General features: G+C 38.0%; 1 protein-coding gene across 5 annotated transcripts in view; it reads right to left on the bottom strand.

Moving 5' to 3' along the window:
* Fxr1 (FMR1 autosomal homolog 1) overlaps positions 1-22,127 on the bottom strand; it is a 54,725-nt gene that overhangs the window by 10,833 nt on the left and 21,765 nt on the right. For 3 of the 5 annotated variants that reach the window (XM_052732286.1, XM_052732287.1, XM_052732290.1), the window contains exons 4-12: positions 15,225-15,296; positions 14,711-14,859; positions 14,215-14,308; positions 13,393-13,509; positions 12,036-12,206; positions 11,178-11,256; positions 6,668-6,777; positions 2,553-2,639; positions 835-1,042 (exon numbers count right to left, since the gene is read on the bottom strand). In XM_052732286.1, the coding sequence (XP_052588246.1) occupies positions 835-1,042; positions 2,553-2,639; positions 6,668-6,777; positions 11,178-11,256; positions 12,036-12,206; positions 13,393-13,509; positions 14,215-14,308; positions 14,711-14,859; positions 15,225-15,296 (1,087 nt within the window). The remainder of the gene's footprint in view (positions 1-834; positions 1,043-2,552; positions 2,640-6,667; positions 6,778-11,177; positions 11,257-12,035; positions 12,207-13,392; positions 13,510-14,214; positions 14,309-14,710; positions 14,860-15,224; positions 15,297-22,127) is intronic. The other 2 variants (XM_052732288.1, XM_052732289.1) reach the window with 1 other exon arrangement.

Genomic DNA, 22,127 nt, shown 5'->3' with positions numbered 1-22,127 from the left:
GAACCTGCACGGTGCAAATCTGCATTCATCTCTACCTTCTGGAAATGCTTCCTATTTTGGCCTATGTTCACAGTATTTCCTCAAAACAAGATGAACACAGGGAGAAAAGAGTAACAGAACAGAGAAGGAAATGAGGAAGGATGGGCAGAAGGATCAGGTCACTGCTAAGATCCAAGTCCAAATGGAGAAAGAGGAACAACTCCAGAGCTAAACAAGAATAAATAAGAATTTAAGATTAGAGAACTGTTAACTGCCACAGGATCCACTGATTTGTTCGTACCCAGGTTAGGCCCCAGCTTCACAGTGAAAATATAGCTGATAAAGATGTTCATTATAAAATATTAACTGTCTTTATAAGCCTTCATCTTTAGTTGCTACACAAAATGTTACTACATAAAACAGTTGCACACAAGGTGCAAAAACACTCAAACCTGCCAAATCAGCAAAGTCTATTTCAAAGCTACTGAAGATTTATTGTATGTAACGCTGATCTAGTGATCAGTTTATTTTTCATTTGTGTTTTTCTCATAGGTAGCAGTACATACTAGGATTCTACAGGGAATGTATGAAACCACACTATACAGAACATAGGCTCTATACCACTCTTTATACATATTCTTTATGAACTACCAGCCTAAAATTATGCTTTATTATGTAACTGTTTGTAAGCTATCTGTCTTTCCCTGTCACTAGTATGTAACAGCAGTAACACATATACCTCAGAATTACCTTTACCCTCAAAAACAACTCAGAGCTGGAATGAAAATGTATGCAGCATCTAAACTAGAACCACTACTACACACTAGTACAGAAATACAATAATGTTCTTTTTACCATAACCGGAGGTGTAATTAGGGCCCCGACGACCTCTGCCTCTTCCACTATAAGACCTAGAACCTTGTACAGAAGAGACGGTACTTTCATCAGTGGCATAGCCTTTCTCTTTTTCAGGCCCTCTGGTGGAAGAAGGTCTGAAACCCATACCAATCTGTCGCAGCTGTTCATCGATCTGAAGGCGTTCCATTCTTAGTTGTTCCACTTCCTACAAACAAAGCAAAAAAGCGTTTCTGTTATTTGTGCACATGTACACGTCAGACCCCGTGAGACCTGCAGCAAATACCTTTACCCTACCTACTGACCCAAGTTCTATACAGGTTTTTTTTTTTTTCTGTGTGTGTGTGTGTGTGTGTGTGTGTGTTAGCCTAGAGCTAGAATTTTACAATCTACCAAAGAAACAAACTGATGTTTGAAATCATCTCATAAAGCAGCATTGTATACACAATGTCACTTGCTAGTCAACTCAAGAAACACTGAATGCTTTGGAGTATGTCCAACACACAGCTATATGCATACAGTACAAACACGTCTCTTTCAAGTGACTGTGTAATAAACTTAACCTATCTGTTAATTGCTAATCAGTTTACCAAATACTGTCCTTTTTTACGCATTCAAGAGCTTATGCATGCGTGCACACGTCAATGTGTATGCTACCGTGTGCCTGTGGAGATCTAACTACAATTTGAAGACCTCCTTCCACAATATGGGTTTGAAGGCTTAGCTGCAGATACCTTTAGCCACTGAGCCAGCTCACTGGCCAGATACTGTCTCCTTAACAGGGAGTTAATAGTCTGTTTAAAGGCATTATTAATGAGCTACTTTACTATCAGATTAGCAACATTTTTAATTATTTAGGACCTAGATAGACAAGTTCATTTAGAAACTGAAGTCCTGCACCATATGAAGGTAACCTGTCTAAACAGAACTATTAGTTTGGAGGTATAATACTAAGATAAGGCATTTGTTTACAAGGCCAGAATTGACAGAACTCAAAGAAACAGAATGACATAAAGTACTAGTATAACACTGATATCAGAGACTGGATGGAAAATATACTAGAAGTAGAAAACATTCTAGGATATTTCTATGAACAAAAAAAAAAAAAAAAGAAAAACGAAAAACAACTATGATGCTTACTAACTTACAGGCACTTCTTCTATAACTCTTGTGCATTATGTTTCAAATCTAACAAATGGCGGCTGAGGGTGTAGCTCAGAGGCAGATTCCTGTTTTGTTTACTATGCACTTGGCTTTGGTTTGCATCTCCAGCAACTCACCCCCACCCTTAGAATTGATGGAACAACATCTATTGGGAGCAAGGTAGCTGATTCAATACCAGAGATCTCAAAGATGCCCAATTTCACCTTGTGTGCAGATGGCTAAAGTGCGAAAATGGAAACAAACTGGCCCTAATAAAGAGCACACAGCTATTGTAAACAATGACAAATTCTACAAACCCAAAGAATGATCAATAACTTTAAAAGAACCTTAAAAACTTACAGAGAAGAGCCCCCCACCCCAAAAAAAGTATAAGGACAAAGAACACTTTATTTTCTAAGTTTTCAACAAAAACCAGGCAAAACTGAATTAAAAATATTTAACTACCCAACCATCACCATAAACAAGCCTGTTCAGTATGTAGACACCTTATTTACAGTAAGAACAGTAAATGCAGCAGAGATGAAACAAGAATACAATGTGAACTGTATACATACCTTTAAGTAAGCAATGTGATATTCTAGGAGAACTTGTACATTTCCAATACTTTCTTTAGTGCCAACAAATACAAATGGAACCATTCCCTATAAGAAAGGGCAATGCCTTCAATTTAACACACATTATATCATTTGGCAAATTTTTCTACAATACACAGTAATTAATCTGAAAAGCAGATTTTCAATGCCTTATTTGTGCAAAATTACGTTTGCTTAAAAAAAAATTAAAAATCAGTTCATGCTAGTTTTCTGATTTCTAATCAATCTAATGTCCCAGGAATACAAACCAACTGGCCATGGTCTTTCAGACTAGAAAAACTATCACAGCAGGCACAGCTTTATAAGTCAAATACATATTAGACAAGTTATCCCTATAGTAAGTGCTCAGATAAGACCTCCTTGAAAAGGCCTAGCGGCACATGCCCATAAATCTCAGCACTTGGAGGCTAAAGAGGAAAATTACTAGTTCAATATAAAATAATAGGATGAGATCCTATTATCTAAATTTAAAAAACCAAACAACCAAAAAGCTGAGTATGTAGATGCTTCTGACCATTAAAAGACATTCTGCCAGGCAGTGGTGGCGCACGCCTTTAATCCCAGCACTCGGGGAGGCAGAGCCTGGTGGGTATCTCTGTGAGTTTGAGGCCAGCCTGGTCAACAGCACAAGATCCAGGACCAGCACCAAAACTACACAGAGAAACCCTGTCTAGGAAAAAAAAAAAAAAAAAAGACATTGCTGTGGGATGGTCTGTTTGTCAAGTGTTCTGCTAATTAGTCAATAAATAAAACACTGATTGGCCATTGGCTAGGCAGGAAGTGTAGGCGGGACAAGGAGGAGAATAAAGCTGGGAAGTGGAAGGCTGAGTCAGAGAGACACTGCCAGCCGCCACAATGAGAAACAGCATGTGAAGATGCCGGTAAGCCATGAGCCATGTGGCAAGGTATAGATTTATAGAAATGGATTAATTTAAGCTGTAAGAACAGTTAGCAAGAAGCCTGCCACGGCCATACAGTTTGTAACCAGTATAAGTCTTTGTGTTTACTTGGTTGGGTTTGAGCGGCTGTGGGACTGACTGGCAGGTGAGAGAGATTTGTCCTGACTGTGGGCCAGGCAGGAAAACTCTAGCTACAAGACATATTTCCAGTGCTGGTGTCTCTGTCTCTCTCTCTCTCACACACACTCACACACTCACACACTCACACACACACACACACACACACGAGAAAGACACTGACTACAGAGCATTATTACTTACACAATGTAAAAATAAGAAAATCACTGAAGAGCAGATACCAAGAAACAAAAAATAAACATCAGACAACTATTCCAAATTGTTGTTTATTTGGTTAAATTTCAGAACAAGAAGGCTTTAAAAAGTAGAGCAAAAAGGGGACGGAATAAACAATGGCTTAGTTGTTAAAAAGTATTTGTTGAGCTTGAAGTAGGCCCAGGTCCAGTTCCCTGTGCCCACATGGTGGCTTACAACCATATTTAACTCAAGTTTCAAGGGATATGATGCCTTCATCTCCAAAAGCACCAGTCACATACAAGGTAGACATACATACATGCACACTAAGCAACCATACACACAAAATACATGTTTTTAAAAAGCAAGAATAAAGAGAATCAAGATGGCTTAGTCCACATTTTCTGCCTTATAAACATACGTCAACTTCCTACTATTTAAGAAAAATCATAATACAGTCATAATTCCCTGCCAGTTTGCATTTCTCCTCTCAAAAGATACCTCCTTTTAAATAGACTATCTGAACACCTTTTTATTCTACTTATTATGAATATATTTTCAAAGCAATTTGTTAAAAATTCTAACAGGTGACTTACTTAGATATAGTTGCTTAAAAAGTAGACAATACACCATGACAGTTGCTAAGGGTCCCGCACAGAAAGCTGCACTGACCATGAAGTAATTTTAACTATGAAGGTACAAACCAAGACGAAGCCCAAGAGGGAATACAGCGTGTGTGTGTGTGTGTGTGTGTGTGTGTGTGTGTGCCCACCCATGCCTGCCCACAAGTGGAGGGCAAGGCAAATCTGTGGAACTGGTTTTCTCCTTCCACTTTAACATAGGCTTCAAGGACGGAACTAGAGTCGGTCATCAAGCTTCTGACCTACACTTTGAACCACGTCACCTACCCCAACCCCACAAAACATTTCAAAGCATAAAAACTTGACACTTTAGAGCAGCATATGAGGTAGGCAATTGCACACAGCAACCAAAATGAACCCAAGCAGCTTGTGTTGAAAACAGCAGTCTCATTCCCATACATCCAACCTCCTTACTCGACTATTCAACTGTGGGAGCCCTCTGCAATGCATTTATGTTTTGTTTCTTTTCTTTTTTCGGGTTGGTTTTGCTTTTTTGAAACAGGGTTTCTCTGTGTAGCTCTAGCTGTCCTAGAACTCACACTGTAGACCAGGCTGGCTGAGAACTCAGATCTACCTACCTGCCTCTGCCTCCTGCGTACTGGGATTAAAGAAAGGTATGAGCCACCACACCTGGGATGTATTTATGTTTCTTAACCCAGGCCCGGAAATAGCAATAACAATAGCCCAAGCTACTCAGAGAGTTTAGTACAGTAAGTTCTTTTTTATCAAGGAGAACCCACCAAGAAGAATAAATCTGCACTGAAATGGAAATACTGAAAAGCAAGTGGGAGCACGCCAAGGAAGAACTAGCTTTGACTATCAACTTCAAAAGTCGTATTTGCAGCCAGTAGCGGTGGTGCACGCCTTTAATCTCAGCACTTGGGAGGCACCAGGACAGGCTCCAAAGCTACAGAGAGAAAGCCTGTCTTGAAAAACAAAACAGAAAAACAAAAACAAAAAAGGTTGTATTTGAGCTGTTTAATGGTCCAGACTATCACAGCCTTCAGATCAGAATTGAGATTGCTGTTATATACTAGGTATATGAGAAAAGTGAAGATTAGCATGCCGGACACTATTTTAATCCTTATCTGTGAAAGACATCCTAAAATCATATGAAGCAAGCAGAAGTTATGTGACACAACACATTTTAAAACAGTGTGATGAAATTACTGAGAAAAATGTCCTGTACATTGTGAAATCAATGTACAATACTTAAGTATATTTATTTTTAAGTGTATTTCAACTCCATATTCTAATACAAATAAATAAAGAAGTGCTACCTTCAGTAGCCATCTTGGGACACCCAATACTTGGTGTTAAGAAATGATCTGACTTATTTTAAAAGACTGATTCTTTCTGAGAGTTAGCCAGTTCTCTAAACAGTACCCTACTGTGCAAAACTGAATAAACTGTAAGTGTCCTGAATTCTGGTTGATTATTTTAGGGACAACACTTGGCTTATTTTCAGGCTTTAAAGCCCCAAATCAGCTATACCAAGTTGATCATTGAACCCACAAATTTGATTAAATAAACACCTTGATGTATAAGCAGTTAATAACAGAATTGTAAGCAAAACAGTACATGAGAAGAGACCGAGAAATGGCCAAGGAGCCATCAAGAATTACTTTTGGCAGACTGCTTCATTGAATGAGCATCAAATTCACAGCTTTATACTCAAGAGTAAAAAGGATCTAAAATGGAACTAGAGTGATACAGCTCAGCAGTTAAGAGCATTTGTTTTTGCAAAGGACCTAGGTTTGGTTCCTAGCACCCATGAGACAGTTCACAGCCCTTCCTAATTCCAATACCAACGGATCCAATGCCTTATGACCTCCACAAGCACCAGGCATGCACATGGTGCACATATCTACATGTAGGCAAAATACTCAAAGAAAATAAACCTAAAAAGGGGGACCAAAAAATAAAAAAGATTAACAAACTGAAACTTTTACAAAAACTGGCTTAAGTACTGACAAACCAAGAAGCCACAGTCCACATAACTGAAAGATGATTTAGCTCAGTGGTAGAGCGCTTGCCTAGCAAGCACAAGGCCCTGGGTTCGAGCCTCAGCTCAAAAAAAAAATAATAATAATAAAATTAATTGATTTTTCTAAGTATGTGAAATAATAATCTAAAGAAATAGAATTTTCAAAACCAATATCCACAGTATTGGAAACTAAGAAGCTAACATAAAATAGGCAGATAAATAGCATTAGATACTTACATCTTCTCTAGGTAGTTTATTTTCGTTGTCTCCTTCAATTCTTACTCGAACCACACCAGATTTATCCACTATTTCTTGAATAACTTTGCCATTTTTTCCAATAACTTTTCCTTTAGTAAAAGAAAACAAATGTAAGTTAAAAACTGATTTGTTATTCATCCAATACCAATCTAGATTATTTATGACATTCCTATCAAATGATAAACATCAAGCAAAGATGATTCTTTTCACCTTTAATAACCTCACCTAAAGACTGCTAAACTCTGTCTGAAGTATGACTTAGGCTACTGCCTGCAATAGTCTAATGCAGTTCATATGCAAGACAATTTCCAAGCCTAAACATTTTTAAAACGTTGGAGCCATTTCTAATACTTTAAAATATCAACTCATCCATTTCAAAACCCTGCCCATTGAACATAAGAGAAAGCAATTTTAATTGGCATTAACCATGTCAATTTGTTCATCTCATTCATATGAAGACACACATCCACACACATGTATATTCTTACAAACTAAAACATTACATTGTACACCAAGTGTTTTTAAGTACTTTATACTTTTACATAAGTGCATATATCATGTATATTCTGCTGTCTTGCTAACAATGACAAACTATAAAATGAGAGAAAACTCATACCTTCTTCATACTTGACCTGTCACCAAAAAGCAGTTACTGAGTATATAATACTTAAAAGAAAAACTCCAAAGGGAACACAGAGGTGCTCTTTCCCTATTATAAAGATTAACCTGAAGAATCAATGTGTAACTGAAGTATCTGGTATATTCTTGAGATATAAGTAATAGAAATATGCCTTATCAAGTTATCAAGTTCACAATTATTTTTTAATTAGGTCATTTTTCATAAAAGCTTAAATTTTAGTTGAAATGACATAAAGTAAGTTTGTCATGCTGTGTGCTTGAAAGAACAGTTTCCATTACATAAGGAACAATGTCAACAATAAACTGGGTAAAAAAAATGCACAAACACTTTTTCTAGTTTTTTTTTTTCAAATCTTATTCCTAATCTCAAACCCCCTTCCCCATCAGTAAGCCTCAATTTAAAAAGCAGTAATTGAAGAGGTTAATTAAAACAGACATCAGAGGTCACATGACTGTGTCTTCTCCGAGAAGCCCTAGCAGCAGCCCATCACAAGCAACGTTCACAGATTACACAAAGAAGCTTAAGCAGCAGCTTCATCCTCCATCCTGCTAAAAATAAGCAAACGTCTTTTCAGAAACAAAAATGAAGTTGATGTACATGAGCCCTTCCCCCAGAATCTTGTTCACTTGCTTCTATGGAACTACACCAGGGGTGAGTTAACATCCATCACCCTTCTGGGTCCTTGGCAGGGACCTACCTTCAAGTCTTACTTAGTCCCACCAGAGACCTTCAATATTTTATAATGATCATTTCCACAGTTTAAATTCCAGAGCATATTGACAAACTGAAGCAGACCTGTAGTATAAATTGAGCATTGAGTATCAACGTTGAAGGGATAAAGTAAAGAACTGATTAAAGGCAGCTTCTAAAAGGTGAATGGTTTTGATCCATTTTCAAATTAGTGTTGAAGAAATACTTTTTTCTTTGATTTTGGACAGGTGGGAATGATCAACTAGAATGCCTCAAACATGTAAAGCAATCCATCCTTTCTGGAACTTACCCACCAAGTGGTCCTTATTCCCTTTTATTCCTCAGTTTTCCTTTCATTTGGATTAAGAACCTATTTTTCAAAAGACTTCTTAACCCATGAAACATTTGAGGGAAATAGTGTATTACTATACACGACAAGCAACAGAATGTCTAGCGTTTCACCACTGTGAAGTTTCTCCTGCTAATGTATGCTTTCTAAACAGCACATAAGCAATTCAAATCACAAAAGCCAACCAAGTCAGGATAGTGGACAAAAGATACATAGTATAGATTCCTAGCACTGCACTGATAAGGAGATAGATACAGAACCAGAACTACAGATACATCCAGTTTTCTTACTTCTGAAATACCATGACTAACACTACAAACCCTGGAAGACCAAGTCGTGTCTCTGTAAAATTAAGCTGGAGAAAACTTGATTTCCTTTTCATAAAAGCACCATCAAAACCTTTTTATAAGCAAGGAAGCCTTAGTTGAGTTAAATAATGCTCTCAGAATAGCTACCACAATCTTAGCACTTCATCCATGTAAATAAATGTCTTAAAGAATACAACAAAATTTCAGCCAGGCGGTGGTGGCGCACGTCCCAGCACTTGGGAGGCAGCACTCTGTGAGTTCGAGGCCAGCCTGGGCTACCAAGGGAGTTCCAGGAAAGGCGCAAAGCTACACAGAGAAACCCTATCTCGAAAAACCAAAAAAAAAAAACAAAAAAAAAAAGTGGAAACTGGAGAGATGGCTCAGCAGTTAAGAGCACCATCTGCTCTTCCAGAGGTCCTGAGTTCAATTCCCAGCAACCAAATGGTGTTTCACAACCATCCAGAATGAGATCTGGTGCCCTCTTCTGGCCTATAAGCATACATGCAGACAGAAACTATATACATAATAAATAAATCTTTAAATTAAAAAAAAAATACCACAAAATTTCAAAAGCAGCCCTTGTGGCTGGAGTATGGTTGGTTCAGTGGTAGAAGACCTACCTAGCATGGACAAGGCTCTGGGGTTCAAACCCTAGTTCTGGAAGGAAGAGAAGGGGAAAAAAAAATAAAGGAAAAAAAATAGCAGGACAGTAAACTTTATGGCAGGGCAGCAAGTTATCTCAGCAGGTAAGGACACATGCCACACAAGCCAAGTCTGACAACCTGAACTGGATCCCCCAAACTCCTATGGAGGTACTGGGAGAGAACTGACTCTACACAATAGTTCTGACCTCTACCTACAGAGACAGCATGACTATGCTCAAGCATACATATATATCCATTTTTAAAAATCCAAAAGTAGCTCATTTTTCCAACAATAATTTTATTTTAAAAAGTTTTGCATTTTCATGTTTACTAAAATTATATAGTATTCTTCAATTTTATTATCTCAACTCGTCTCTCTAGCAATTATGTAGTGAACAGCACATCAAAAACTATAGAGTTGGCATTAACTGGCAGTGTATCCTACCTATTTAAGAGCCCTGAAAATCCTACATAACTTCTAGTAGTTGCATTACAAGAGCAAACTTTTCTGCCATAAACCATTTTTCCTATGTGTGCACTCACCCATGTGGAAGTCAAAGGTCAATTTTTGGGTGTTTTCATGATTCTGTCTCTTTTGAGTTGAGACAGGTCTCTCACTTAACCTGGAATCCACTTTTTTCCAGCTTGACTAACTGGCCATCAAATCCCCAGGATCTGCCTCTGCCACACTAGGGTAACCCAACAGGCTTTTATAGAGGTGTAAAGGACCTGAACTCAGGCTGGACTGCAAGCACTTTCCTCAGTGAGCCCTATCCCCAACCCTTCAGTAAGGGCTGAAACAACTAATTTTAAGAAGGGAAGTGGTTTTTTCCAATTTTACTTTACAAGATGTGACAAATGGCACATGCAAAGACAGTAAATTACCTTCTAATGGAACCCAAAGGTCTCGAAACAATTCCTTAGAGTCAAAAACAAGTAGACAAAGGAAAACAAAACTGCATGACTTGCTGCTAGTAAAGTCCACCATAGTGTTAGCATTAATTTTACACTTACTATTTTGGAGTTCACTAAGTACTTACTATATACCCAAAGCCTTCCTATCTGCATCAAGTAGCAACCAAAATGACATCAGGGGCACGGGATAGTTCAGTAGTATAGCACTTGCTACCACAGGAGGCCCTGGGTATGGTATGGTCCTCAGCTTCTCAAAGGCACAGGAACAAAGAGCACATCAACAGCACCACCATTAATTAATATACCTAAGTGTAAGTTAATCACAGCAAACTCAAAAGATGTCGTGAGATAACGTGTAACTCGTCGATACAGTAATATTCAGATGGTGATAAACAAGAGTGTAAGCTCTCCTCATCTCATCATCCTTTCTCCTGCCCAACACTTCTTACCTTATGCTATGCTACTGCCACAACCAATTATCATTTATTCAGGACCTACTATGTACAAAGATATTATTCTATTGTTAGCGTAGATTTACTTTAATTTGCACTCTAAACAGACCAATGAAAAACATCACAGATACCTTAAGACCTTCATTATCACAATTTTGGTGGACATATAAATGAAAAACATTAAACAGGAAATAGCAAAGTGCCAAACGATGAGAAGACTTAAGAAAAACTTTAACAAATTGTTACACAAATTATGGGTCTTATTAATAACACAGAACAAATACACGTGACTTTCTAGGATGAAAATATTAAAGGTACAAGACATATAAAATGCAATCACACACACACACACACACAAACAAAGTACAGCATTTGCTGTCTATAAACAGCTCAGATTACAGGTACACTGGTAAGCAAATTACAAAACTAACATCCAATTAAATTAATTTACATTAATTATATTCACATTTAACTTTTATACAAGTACCTACCAACAAGATTCCTGGGAACTTGAATAAAATCCTCCACAAATTCCAAGAAACCCCTAGCTTTTTTTACAGCCTCAGCACTCTAGACAGAGGAAAGACAAATATAAACCCCTGTTAACATCCTGGAACAACTCCATACCCAAAATACATATAAAAAGGGAGGGGGAGGGGGATTCCCCATGTTCATTTGTTCAATAGCTCAGTGGCAAGCACTTGCCTGCCCTGTACAAAAGCCCTGGGTTCTATTCCCAGTACCACCAAAACAAAAAAGATAAAAAAGCTGCAAGCTGGGCATGGTAGCGCAGACCTGTACTCTGAGCTCAAGAGGGAAAGAATCACTGCTGGCAAGTGAGGCTAGCCTGTTCTACACAGCAAGACCCCGTCTGCATAAAACAAGGCTGCTTTGCTTGTCCACAGACACATTTTTAAAGATGACCTACTGATATGATCATTTAGGCTTTAAATCCTAATAGGTATAGCTTTTTAAGATTAGAATAATTCTGCGGATGATTACTTTCTTTTATTGCTTGTTCCTTAACCATAACCATTAACCATTGCTCGTTCCTTCATGAACTGTAAACACAATCATGTTACAACAGAAAAGTTTAGTAAATTTCCGAGCCCACTCTCTAGACACAGGACTCTAGGCAGTATGGCTCAAAGTCTGTCCTCATAATGAGGTTACACTGGTCACTTCTGAAGATTTCAAAAATAAAAATTATCTTATATTATGATACTTAGGCTGATTTTATGTGAATTCTTACCTCAAAGGTATTTTACTAAAAAATGAAATGACACACACACACAAAAAAAGATAAAACAGACTATTAAGTGAGCAAAGGCAGGAAGCAGATAACTCACCTCTCCATAGATCCTAAACGTTCCGGTGTCTTCATCTAACTCAATGGCAGTTACTCCAGGAACCTTCCTAGCTTGCTGTATGTTACTACCATGGGTTCCTATTGCCAGGCCCATTAAATCTTCTCTCACAACAAATTCTTCATGAAAAGCTGCTGCAAGTTGTTTTGTGCACTATTTGAAAGAGGGAAGTTAGGATTTTTCTTTTATAACTGTTTTTCGTTTATTTTTTAAAAATACCATCACTCAAAATAACCATGAGGTTGGGGGGAGGTGTCAACCAACTAATAAATGGGTGAACAAAATGTGGGTTATTCACACAATGCAGCAGCAAATGGATGAACCCCAAGAACATTAGCAATGCTACCCTAAAAACATTACACTTATATATACAAGTTATCCAAGTTTTTAAAAAAAGATCTGTTGAAAGCTTGCCTAACATATGCAAGGCACTGGGATGTATCTCATTACTTGGGGAAAATTCTTTTTCAATTAAAGTGTAAAAATTTTAACTGGACATACTGACAGGATGATCATAAATTAGATGCCAGTCTCAAAAAAAAAATTAAATTTTGAGTATTTTGCATTTATTTTTAAATTCAAGACAAAACAAAAAACTAAATTTAACAAGGTCAACAATGAGTGTCTTACAAAGTTAAGGAAGCTCATCATAAAATGGAAGGAAATCAAAATATTTCAGTCTTTAATTCCAGTCACAGAAAACAGTTAATTCTAAAATGACTTTCAACAGTAAAATGCCAGCAATTCTCCAACTCAGAGGGCTGTTTCAAAATGCATTCATACATTCTGTTTAGAACACATAAAGGAAGTTACAAATCTGAGGAATAAAAATGCCTCCCTTTCTCTAGGAACAAGCATGTGTGCCCACATACATATTCAGATGGCAACAGTATGGGCAGAACCAGCACCCTCATAGTGTTGGCAGCAGACAGTAGGAAGACAGAGAGCCCCAGGAGACAAAGCAGCAGCCTATTGTAAAGCATGCTCTATGTGCCTATCTTTAACTCTCCTTTGTTTGGGTTGACAGAGAACTAAGGTCACATCTGACAGGTGATAGGGTAGTAAAATTCAGATTAAAGGCAGAGTAAAGAAAAGCAAGTTTTTCTGGGTATGCCTAATTACTAATCTCTGAAGCCCTTTGGCACCTATTTTCTAAGCCAGAACAAGAGGCACTTAGCAAAACTAATGTAACATTTAATAAAAGTAAAACAGAAAATTAATTTTCCTAAGGACTCTGGGTATTAGTTGTAAATATCTAGGTCTTGGATGGTTTTCGGTTACCAGTCATGCCGTTTGAGACACAGCAAAGTTCATGGGACACAAAAGCAAACCTACTTACTTCTAAATGCTTAGTGGCCTCTTCATTTCTGGACATAAGCATTAACTTCGTCCGAATACTTCGCAAATGCATATCACTTAAGATATTTACTCTCTTCACAGTTGCTTCACTGGCCGACTATAAACAAACATGTTAATCACTCACAAATTCAATCATTTTTCCAAGCAAACTCGAATAGAATCTTCTAAATGAAGCCATCCTTGGTTCTTCTTACCTGCTACTTATTTCTTTTCATCCTAAGCTCTCCCTCTCTATGTAGTCTTACTTTCTTTTCTGAACTCCTGAACTTAGTTACATCTGCTGCTCAGATGTGTGTTAGGGGAAAAAAATCCAAGACTTTTTACACATTAAGAATCTCAAAATGGCACTAGCCATGATGGTGTGTGCCTTTAATTCCAGCACTCGCAGGAGGCTCTCTGTGAGTTCCAGCCTGGTCTACAAAGTGAGTTCCAGAACAGCCGGGGCTGTTACAGAGAAACCCTGGGAGGTGGGGGTAGGGGGTGGATGATCTCAAGATGTTATGAATGTCATTAAGAATCCAACTTTAATTGCAACACCTGGCAGGCTGAGACCAGATGGCTGCTACTAGTCAGAGCCAGCTTGGGACTGCAGAGCAAGACCCTTTATCAAAAAGTCAGCCAACAACAAACAAAAAAATAAACCAAAACATTTGTTCCTTCCTACTAAAGGAGAGAAAATTTAACATAGCTGCAAAAAAACCATGATAAATTATTAGTAAATTCATTATACAAAAGCTTAATAAGCCATTGAAATATCTAACAAGGAATCTGGTCATTAACTTAAAATATGGTCTTATCTTACCAGTATCATTAGCTGGGTAGTTTCAGGATGGTAGAAAATTCTGCACGCTCCTACTGCTTTCTTAAAATCTTTATGGGCATTTTCATTTGCACACCTAAAGAGAAAGGAACGTGGATGCAACACTTCAGTAATGGATTAAATCTAGGAAGAGCATAATGTAGTCTCAGTATTTCATTTTGATCTCTCCCATTAGAATTGAAAAGCTCTTTTCTAAAGATTATTTTATTATTTCTAATTACGTGTGTTCTGTGGTGGTTTTGTGCACATGAGTGCCAGTGTCAAGCAGAGGAACCAGATGCACTGGAGCTTGAGTTACCCACAAATGAGAACACTGGGAATTGAGCACTTGTCCTGTGTGTGCTTTTATCTGCTGAGCATCTTTCCAGTTCGTTAAAGATTATTTCTATAAGGTTTTGGTTGGTTGATTGGTTTTAGAATGATGTTGTTTTGTAGACTTTAAGATTAGCTCATAAAAGAGTTCAATAAAATTACTTACGCCTCTCTCAAATCCTCAGGAACATCCACTGTGCACTTAAAGAAGGTGTTTTTTTTGACAGTTTTATTTTGATTGACAGGCCGAAGTCGTTCAAATGTGACTATTTCATTGTAAGTGGCATCACAAGCAGCATATTCAATGACATAAAACTAAAAGACAAAGTTCTTTTAAAAGCTCATGTGAACAAAAATACTAACCTTTAGATGATGTTCCAGACCCTCCCACTTACATACAAACACTAAGTATACCTTTATACTATCAATATCATTGACCTAAGCCAGATTATAAATGTTTACAAGTATGAACCTTGGTGGTCATATAGTCTTGAAGCATGCCTATAGAAAGAATCCTTGGTATTTGGCAACAAAAAACCTAACTTTAATCTACAGTACAATGAAATGAATTTTTCAAATAACTGATCAACTACATCTGAGGTGGGAACTGAAAAAGAAAACAAAGGGTGATAGTGACAGCAACCCAGAGTTAAGGTGTTTCCTTGGAAACAGTCACTTACCTCTCCTTTCATCATCCGTACTTTAGCTAACCACCATCCACATGGCTCTTGGTCATTTGCTCTCGAATATACCTGAGGAGCAAAAACATTCCTTTATCTATTCATCCCAAAAGATCCTGACATTATAGATGTAAATGTAAAATCTCTTTAAACTACACCAAATTGTTATTGCTGAAACCAGCAAGCTAAATGCACTTTAAGTGTCGATAGATATTATTACTTAAAAAGAAGGCTGAAAGCTTCGTAACTTAGCTTCTTGGAAATCTATCTTACCAAACACCTCTTGAAGTAATTTTAAATAAATTTAAAGAAATGCTTCTTACAAGGTGACTGTAGGAAATATATGTAACATATACCAACACTAGTCATCAAAATTAAGAACTGTTTTGAGGACTTAAAAATCCAATTTTAAAAATAAGAAGGCTCAAGACAACCAACACTGTTAAAAACATGACATCCAATGTATTACAACTGTTTAATTGAAACGTAAAATGAGACACATTAAGTTCATCGAGCATAGTAAATTTAAATTACAAAAACAAAAAAAATATGAATTTTATATTATATAATTTTGTCACTGTTGTTTGCTTTGTTTTCAAGACAGGGTTCCTAAGGGTTCAGGCTGGCCTTGAACTCCACATGCCAGTCACAAAAGTGACCTAGAATTCCTGATCCTCCTGTCTCCATCTCCCCAAGTCATTTTATAAACCATCAGTACTAAAACAAAAAACATCACAATTCTGGTAGTATTTTTGGTTTATTTTTTGCTCTTTGTTTTAATTTACACTGGTATGGTAATATACGCCTACAATCACAGCACTCAGGAAGCTGAGCCAGGAAAACATAGTACAAAGGCTAGCCTGGGTTACCCAGCAAGACACTGAATAATAAATAGACAAACTGGTTATGCCTACAGGGTTGGCAAACTCAAGTCAATCTTTCATATAAGGACTTCACAGACTTAAATACATTCAAAAGAAATGTGCCTTTCCCATAAACAATCGAATACAACTACCTACAGAGCATTCATGTGTTCAATATAAGTGAGGTAGAAATGAATCAAAGCATACAGGAGATTGAGTTATATGCACATATCTTTTTTTTATATAAGGGTGTTTTGTAGTCTCAAATTTCATAGCAAAGTGGGTCCTAGAACCAAAAAAAGTATTCAGAGTTTAAAAGGAAAAATTACTTATTTACCTGAAATACTCAGCCTAAGAAGTACATCAGTAGAGCTGCTGTACTGGGAAGTACACTTAAGTGCTGGTAGTTACGATGTACCACAAAAGATACGGAAGTTTTGGCCGGGCGGTGGTGGCGCACGCCTTTAATCCCAGCACTCGGGAGGCAGAGCCAGGCGGATCTCTGTGAGTTCGAGGCCAGCCTGGGCTACCAAGTGAGTTCCAGGAAAGGCGCAAAGCTACACAGAGAAACCCTGTCTCGAAAAACCAAAAAAAAAAAAGATACGGAAGTTCTGATTGCTGGGTTCTTATCTCCCAACCTTTTCTTCTACATTCCTTCCATTTGTCTATCCATGATCCCTTACAATTAACCAGTAAATCAACAAGCCTTCTTATCTACTCTAGAAGGGTCTTTGAAGAACATCAGCTAACCTCTGCTAACCTGCAAAATTTTAAGACTTAAAAGAACATTCATGAGCCGGGCGGTGGTGGCGCATGTCTTTAATCCCAGCACTCAGGAGGCAGAGCCAGGCGGATCTCTGTGAGTTCGAGACTAGCCTGGGCTACCAAGTGAGTTCCAGGAAAGGCTACGCAGAGAAACCCTGTCTCGAAAAACAAAAAACAAACAAAAGAAAATTCATAGAGAAAACCCTGCCTCGGAAATGCCCCCCCCCCAAAAAAAAACACAGGAAAAAAATGTATTCATAAGACTATCAAATAAGGACTGAGCATATCACTCAGGGGTAGAATACACCTCACATGAGGTCCTCTGTTCAATTACAGAAACACATAGACACACAAATAAAACCACAACCAAACAAAACTTGTTAAGCTATACAGCAGTTTGGGGGTAAAGTGCTAGCCTCACATGAACAAAGAAAGACGTATGTTCCAATCTCTGATATTGCAAAACTGTAAAATCTGTTATCTACACCAATGTACTTTTTTTAAGTATCCTGCTTTCAAACAGTATTCTGGTTGATGACTGATAAAGACATGGTACAAAACACAACAAATAAAGACATGGTAATTGAAGTAAGTAAAATAAAAGCCATAAGCTAACAAACATTTGTAATCCAAGCACCCAGGAAGCAGAGGAAAGAAGATGGAGAGTTTACGGAGGGCCACACAATGAGACCGTTTAAACAGAACAAAAACCCCACCTTTAGGGGCCGAAGTGTACAGCCCATGGTAGAACACTTGCCTAGCATGAGTGAAATCTTAGGTTAGATTTGTCTGTAGCACAAAACATTACGTATATTTAAAAAAAAAAAGAGAGAGACAAGTCACACAACACAGGATCAACAGAAACCAAACTTAATTTTAAAGGTGTTCAGAATCACTAGCAATCAAAAAAAAAAAATTCAATAGAAATTAGTTCAGCTCCAACTTCTAAGACTTTACTAATTCAAACATTTTTGGACACTAAAGAATGGTAATTTTGGTAGTATCAAAAATCTTAAATACACATGCATTTTGTTTTCACAAGCTACCTTAAAAAAAAAAAAAAAGGCTTTTCTAACTCTTCTGTGAGTTTGTTTCTGTGATATGTGCCAAGTAGTCTTTTCTATTACTCTGTCTTATTAGTCGGATGCAGGATCTCTACTGAACCTAGAACTTGTTTTCGTCAGGCAGGCTGGAGGCAAGTAAGCACCCATCTCCTCTCCCCACCAAACAGTGATGGGGCTACAAGCACAGCTGAGAAAGACCATGCCAGGCTTGTTACCTGAGCGCTGGGATCCAAACTGAAGTCTTCACTTGTGCAACAAATGCTTTTAGCACTAGGCCAACTCTCCCTAACAAGTGACCCTCTTAAAACAAAAAGCATGTCCTTATGCCAAATCTTAACAGTAGTACTTCTGATCTCAATTTTGGATACATCCATAACAAGGAACTGTGTATTTGGTTAAAAATAAAAAAATAAATTTGTATGAGCAAACATGAAAATATCTTATGATGCTCTAATTATTAATACAAAAGTCACAATGTAATATAGTCACAGTTGTTACAACTTAAAATTCTTTATATATGCAAAGGAAGAATCTACAGAGGCACTCAACTCTAGCTGACACAAGCTGGATCAACTGGACATCACATCTATGCTAAAAGGGTGGTTTCATTTCTACTTTATAGTTTTGTCTAATTTCACTTATTTTTAAAACTTAAACTTCAGGAGATGGAGAGATGGCTCAGCAGTTACAAATACTTGTTGCTCTTCCAGAAGACCCAGATTTGATTCCCAACACCCTCATGGTAGCTCACAACTGTCTGTATGTAACTCCATTCCCAGGAGATCCATGCCCTCTTTTGGCCTCTCAAGCACTAGGCACATACATTTCACAGACATCCATGAAGACAAAACATCTAAACACTAAATATTTTTAAAATTTCAATCCATGATGAAAGGCTTCGGCGGAAGAAGGGAGGATTGGTCAATCTACAGGAGGCAAAATTAAACTTTTTCCCTAAAATTTCAAAAATGAGCAAAGTTTGATTATATCTTAATTTGTGATGTTTTACAAAACTGTAGAGCAAATTTTTACCAGGACTGAATTATGAAATAGAAAATGAAATAATCTAGGAACAATGGTTTCTCAATCTCTGACATGAATGTTTTCATCACAACTGGAGAAACAGGCTGCAGATGGTTCAGAGTAAGGCCAAGCTTACCTCAACACAGATTTGGAAAAAGACTTATATAAAACATCCTCAGCACCTCACTGAGCTGTGGTTTTGTTGATTTAGGTTGGGCTCCCCACCCTCTCACTCTACCCCCAACCTCGTCTTAAATCGGACATTTGTTGTGGAATAATCTTTTTGTACACTGGAGAGGTATCTTTGTCAAGGTGCCTTCTGATTGGTTTAATAAATAAATAAATAAATAAATAAATAAATAAATAAATAAATAAATAGCTGAATGGCCAATAGCTAGACAAGAAGAGGTTGGGGGGGGGGGCTTCCGGGCAGAGAGAGAGGGAAAAGAGATGAATTGAGGCGTGGGAGAGACGCCAGAGGAAACAGGGAGGAAACAGGCGGTACAAGATGGAAGATAAAAAAGCCCTGAGGCAAAATGTAGATTAATATGAACGGGTTAATTTAAGTTCTAAGAGCTAGTGGGACAAGCCTAAGCTATAGGCCAAGCTTTCCTAACTAATAATAAGTCCCCTTGTCATTTTTTTTTTGGTGAGCCAGCAGCACAAAGGAAAAGTCCAACTACAGAGATTTACAATAGCAAAAAAATTATAGAAACCAGGACATGGTAATGTAGAGCCTGTAATTCCAACACTAAGGAAACGGAGGCAAGAGCTCTCAAATTCTAGGCCACCTAAGGAAAAAAAAATATATACATATATATTTAAAAAGACAAATTACCATGGAAACCTGCAGCATCGCTGCCATAACTATTTCCTAACCACCTCCCCTCACAGTTGCTGTCTGCATGGAAGTCACTTGGTACTATTTTCTCAGGTTTCCCCATGCCTCAAGAACACTACTATAGTATACTGTATTAGTTACTTTCCTATTACCATGACCAAGGCAACTTAAAAAGTATTTATTTCCTCACAGCTCCAAAAGGTTTGAGTCTGTGACCATCAAGACAGGGAGCATGGTACTGGAGCAAGAGCTTAGACCTTTCGTGTTGAAACAGCAACCACAAATCAGAGAGAAATGGGAAAGACAAAGGCTTTTGAAACTTCAAAGTTGACCAACAGTGACACACCTCCTTCAACAAGGCCACGCCTCCTAATCCACCTCCAACAAGTCTACCACCTTCGGAACAAGCATTCAAATTTTATGGGCCTATGAGGCCCATGCTCATTCAAGTGACCACACACATCTAGATTATAGTTTGTGGGTCTCCTTACAAAGAAAGTTATTGGTGCTAATTTTGGTGGAAATTAACTATAAGAAAGGAGTAACTACATTACTTGAGTGGGCTTATAGCACTGACACAAAATTGTAACAGAGTTTTGTCCTAGCAAAAGCAAAATAGTGGACCCACTTGTTTTATTCTTTGTGATGGTTACTACTGTCAACTTGACAGGATCGAGAATCACTAAGGGGAACAGACCCCTAGCTATGTTTACGATGGAGATTTCAGAATGGATTAACTGAGCTGTGGAGACTGACCCTACAGTACTATCTCATAGCCCGGGATCCTGGACCAGGTAAGACGGTGAGTGTGAGCTGAGCACCAGCATTCTCCTCTTCTGACTGTGGCCACAGCATGAGCAGCAGCCTCAAATTTCAGCTACCATGCCTTCCCTACCAATATAAACTGTACTCTCAAAGGCCAAAATAAACTCATCTTTAAGGTGCTTGTTAGATATTGCAGTGAGAAATGGTTAATATACTATCTAGCCCTATAAACCAGGCACAAAAGAGACTTTAAAAAAAAAAATCTCTTCAGTAATACCACACCAGCTTCCTGTGACAAATACATTAAGAATCTGGGAATTTAGAATGTTACTAATTTCTTAAAAATTTAAAATTTGGTATCGTAGCCTTCCAGCATATCTTCTGCAGATCAATGCATTTCTCAAAGCTGCTGTTTACAGTAGATGGTGATCATCAGAGACCCCCAAGTGGGCAAAGTGCAAAAGACTACAAGATTGCAGACTATTCGTCCCTAAACGGAACATGTATATTGAAGCTACTCCTCCCAAGGCTAAGGGGTCACTGTGGCAAAGAGGCAGAAAGAATCTAAGTATCCGAGGCAGTGGATGACTACAATCCAACAGTATCTTCTGGACATACAGAGCAGCTGTACATATGAACTCCTGCAGTTGTGACAGCATTCACAAAACCTATGCAAGCCCTAGCCAGACATGCCAGCATGGAGAGGGGAGTTCACCAAGCGACCCCTCCCCTTGTCATAGATCTATTATGTTAGCTGCTAGGAGAGGGAGAGATATTTTTCAGACTATAACCATCTCCAGTGCAGTCTAAGAGTATTTGGGCAGCACAAACTGGTCTTAAAGATGTGCTGTTTAACGGGTGTGGGGGGGGCTGTTGGTAAGGTAGGTAGGGGATATCAATAAGATCAACAAATATTGTACAAAATTCTCAAAAGAACTAAAAAACCTTAAATAAATAAACTAAAAAACCTTAAATAAATAAAATTAGGTATCTTAACTCACCATTACTGTGACAATAATTTTCAATTTTTTCCCCCTGAAGGGTGGGTATTCAAAGGACAGGATTTCATATATGGCTCAAGATAGTCTCAACGGAGTGCTAGGATTATATACATTCCAGACACTCCTACAATATTCCATAAAGCAGTTCATAAACACATACATACAGAACTGTAGTGGTCTGAATGAAAATGGCCCCCATATACCCAAAGAGAGTGGCACTGTTAGGAGGTGTGGCCTTGTTAGAGGAAGTGTCACTAGGGATGGGCTTTGAGGTCTCAGATGCTCAAGTCAAGCCCACTGTCTTACTCTTCCTGTTGCCTGCCAACACAGATGCAGAGCTCTCAACTACCTCTCCAGCACCATGTCTGCCTGCATGCCTCCATGCTTCCTGCCATGACGACAATGGACTAAATAAACCTCTGAACTCTAAGCCACCCCATTAAATGTTTTCCTTTATAAGAGTTGCCGTGGTCATGGTGTCTCTTCACAGCAATAACCAAAGACAGTGAAGGACAAACCACTAAAACTAGCTTTAGAAAGTTACTAACACTGTATGGTTCTGTACTAGATTTCTCTAAAAA

This window comes from Peromyscus californicus, unplaced genomic scaffold, assembly GCF_007827085.1.
Source record: "Peromyscus californicus insignis strain IS unplaced genomic scaffold, ASM782708v3 Scaffold_9__1_contigs__length_137607984, whole genome shotgun sequence".
Lineage (NCBI taxonomy): Eukaryota > Metazoa > Chordata > Mammalia > Rodentia > Cricetidae > Peromyscus > Peromyscus californicus.
This window is presented reverse-complemented; position numbering and strand designations above follow the sequence as displayed.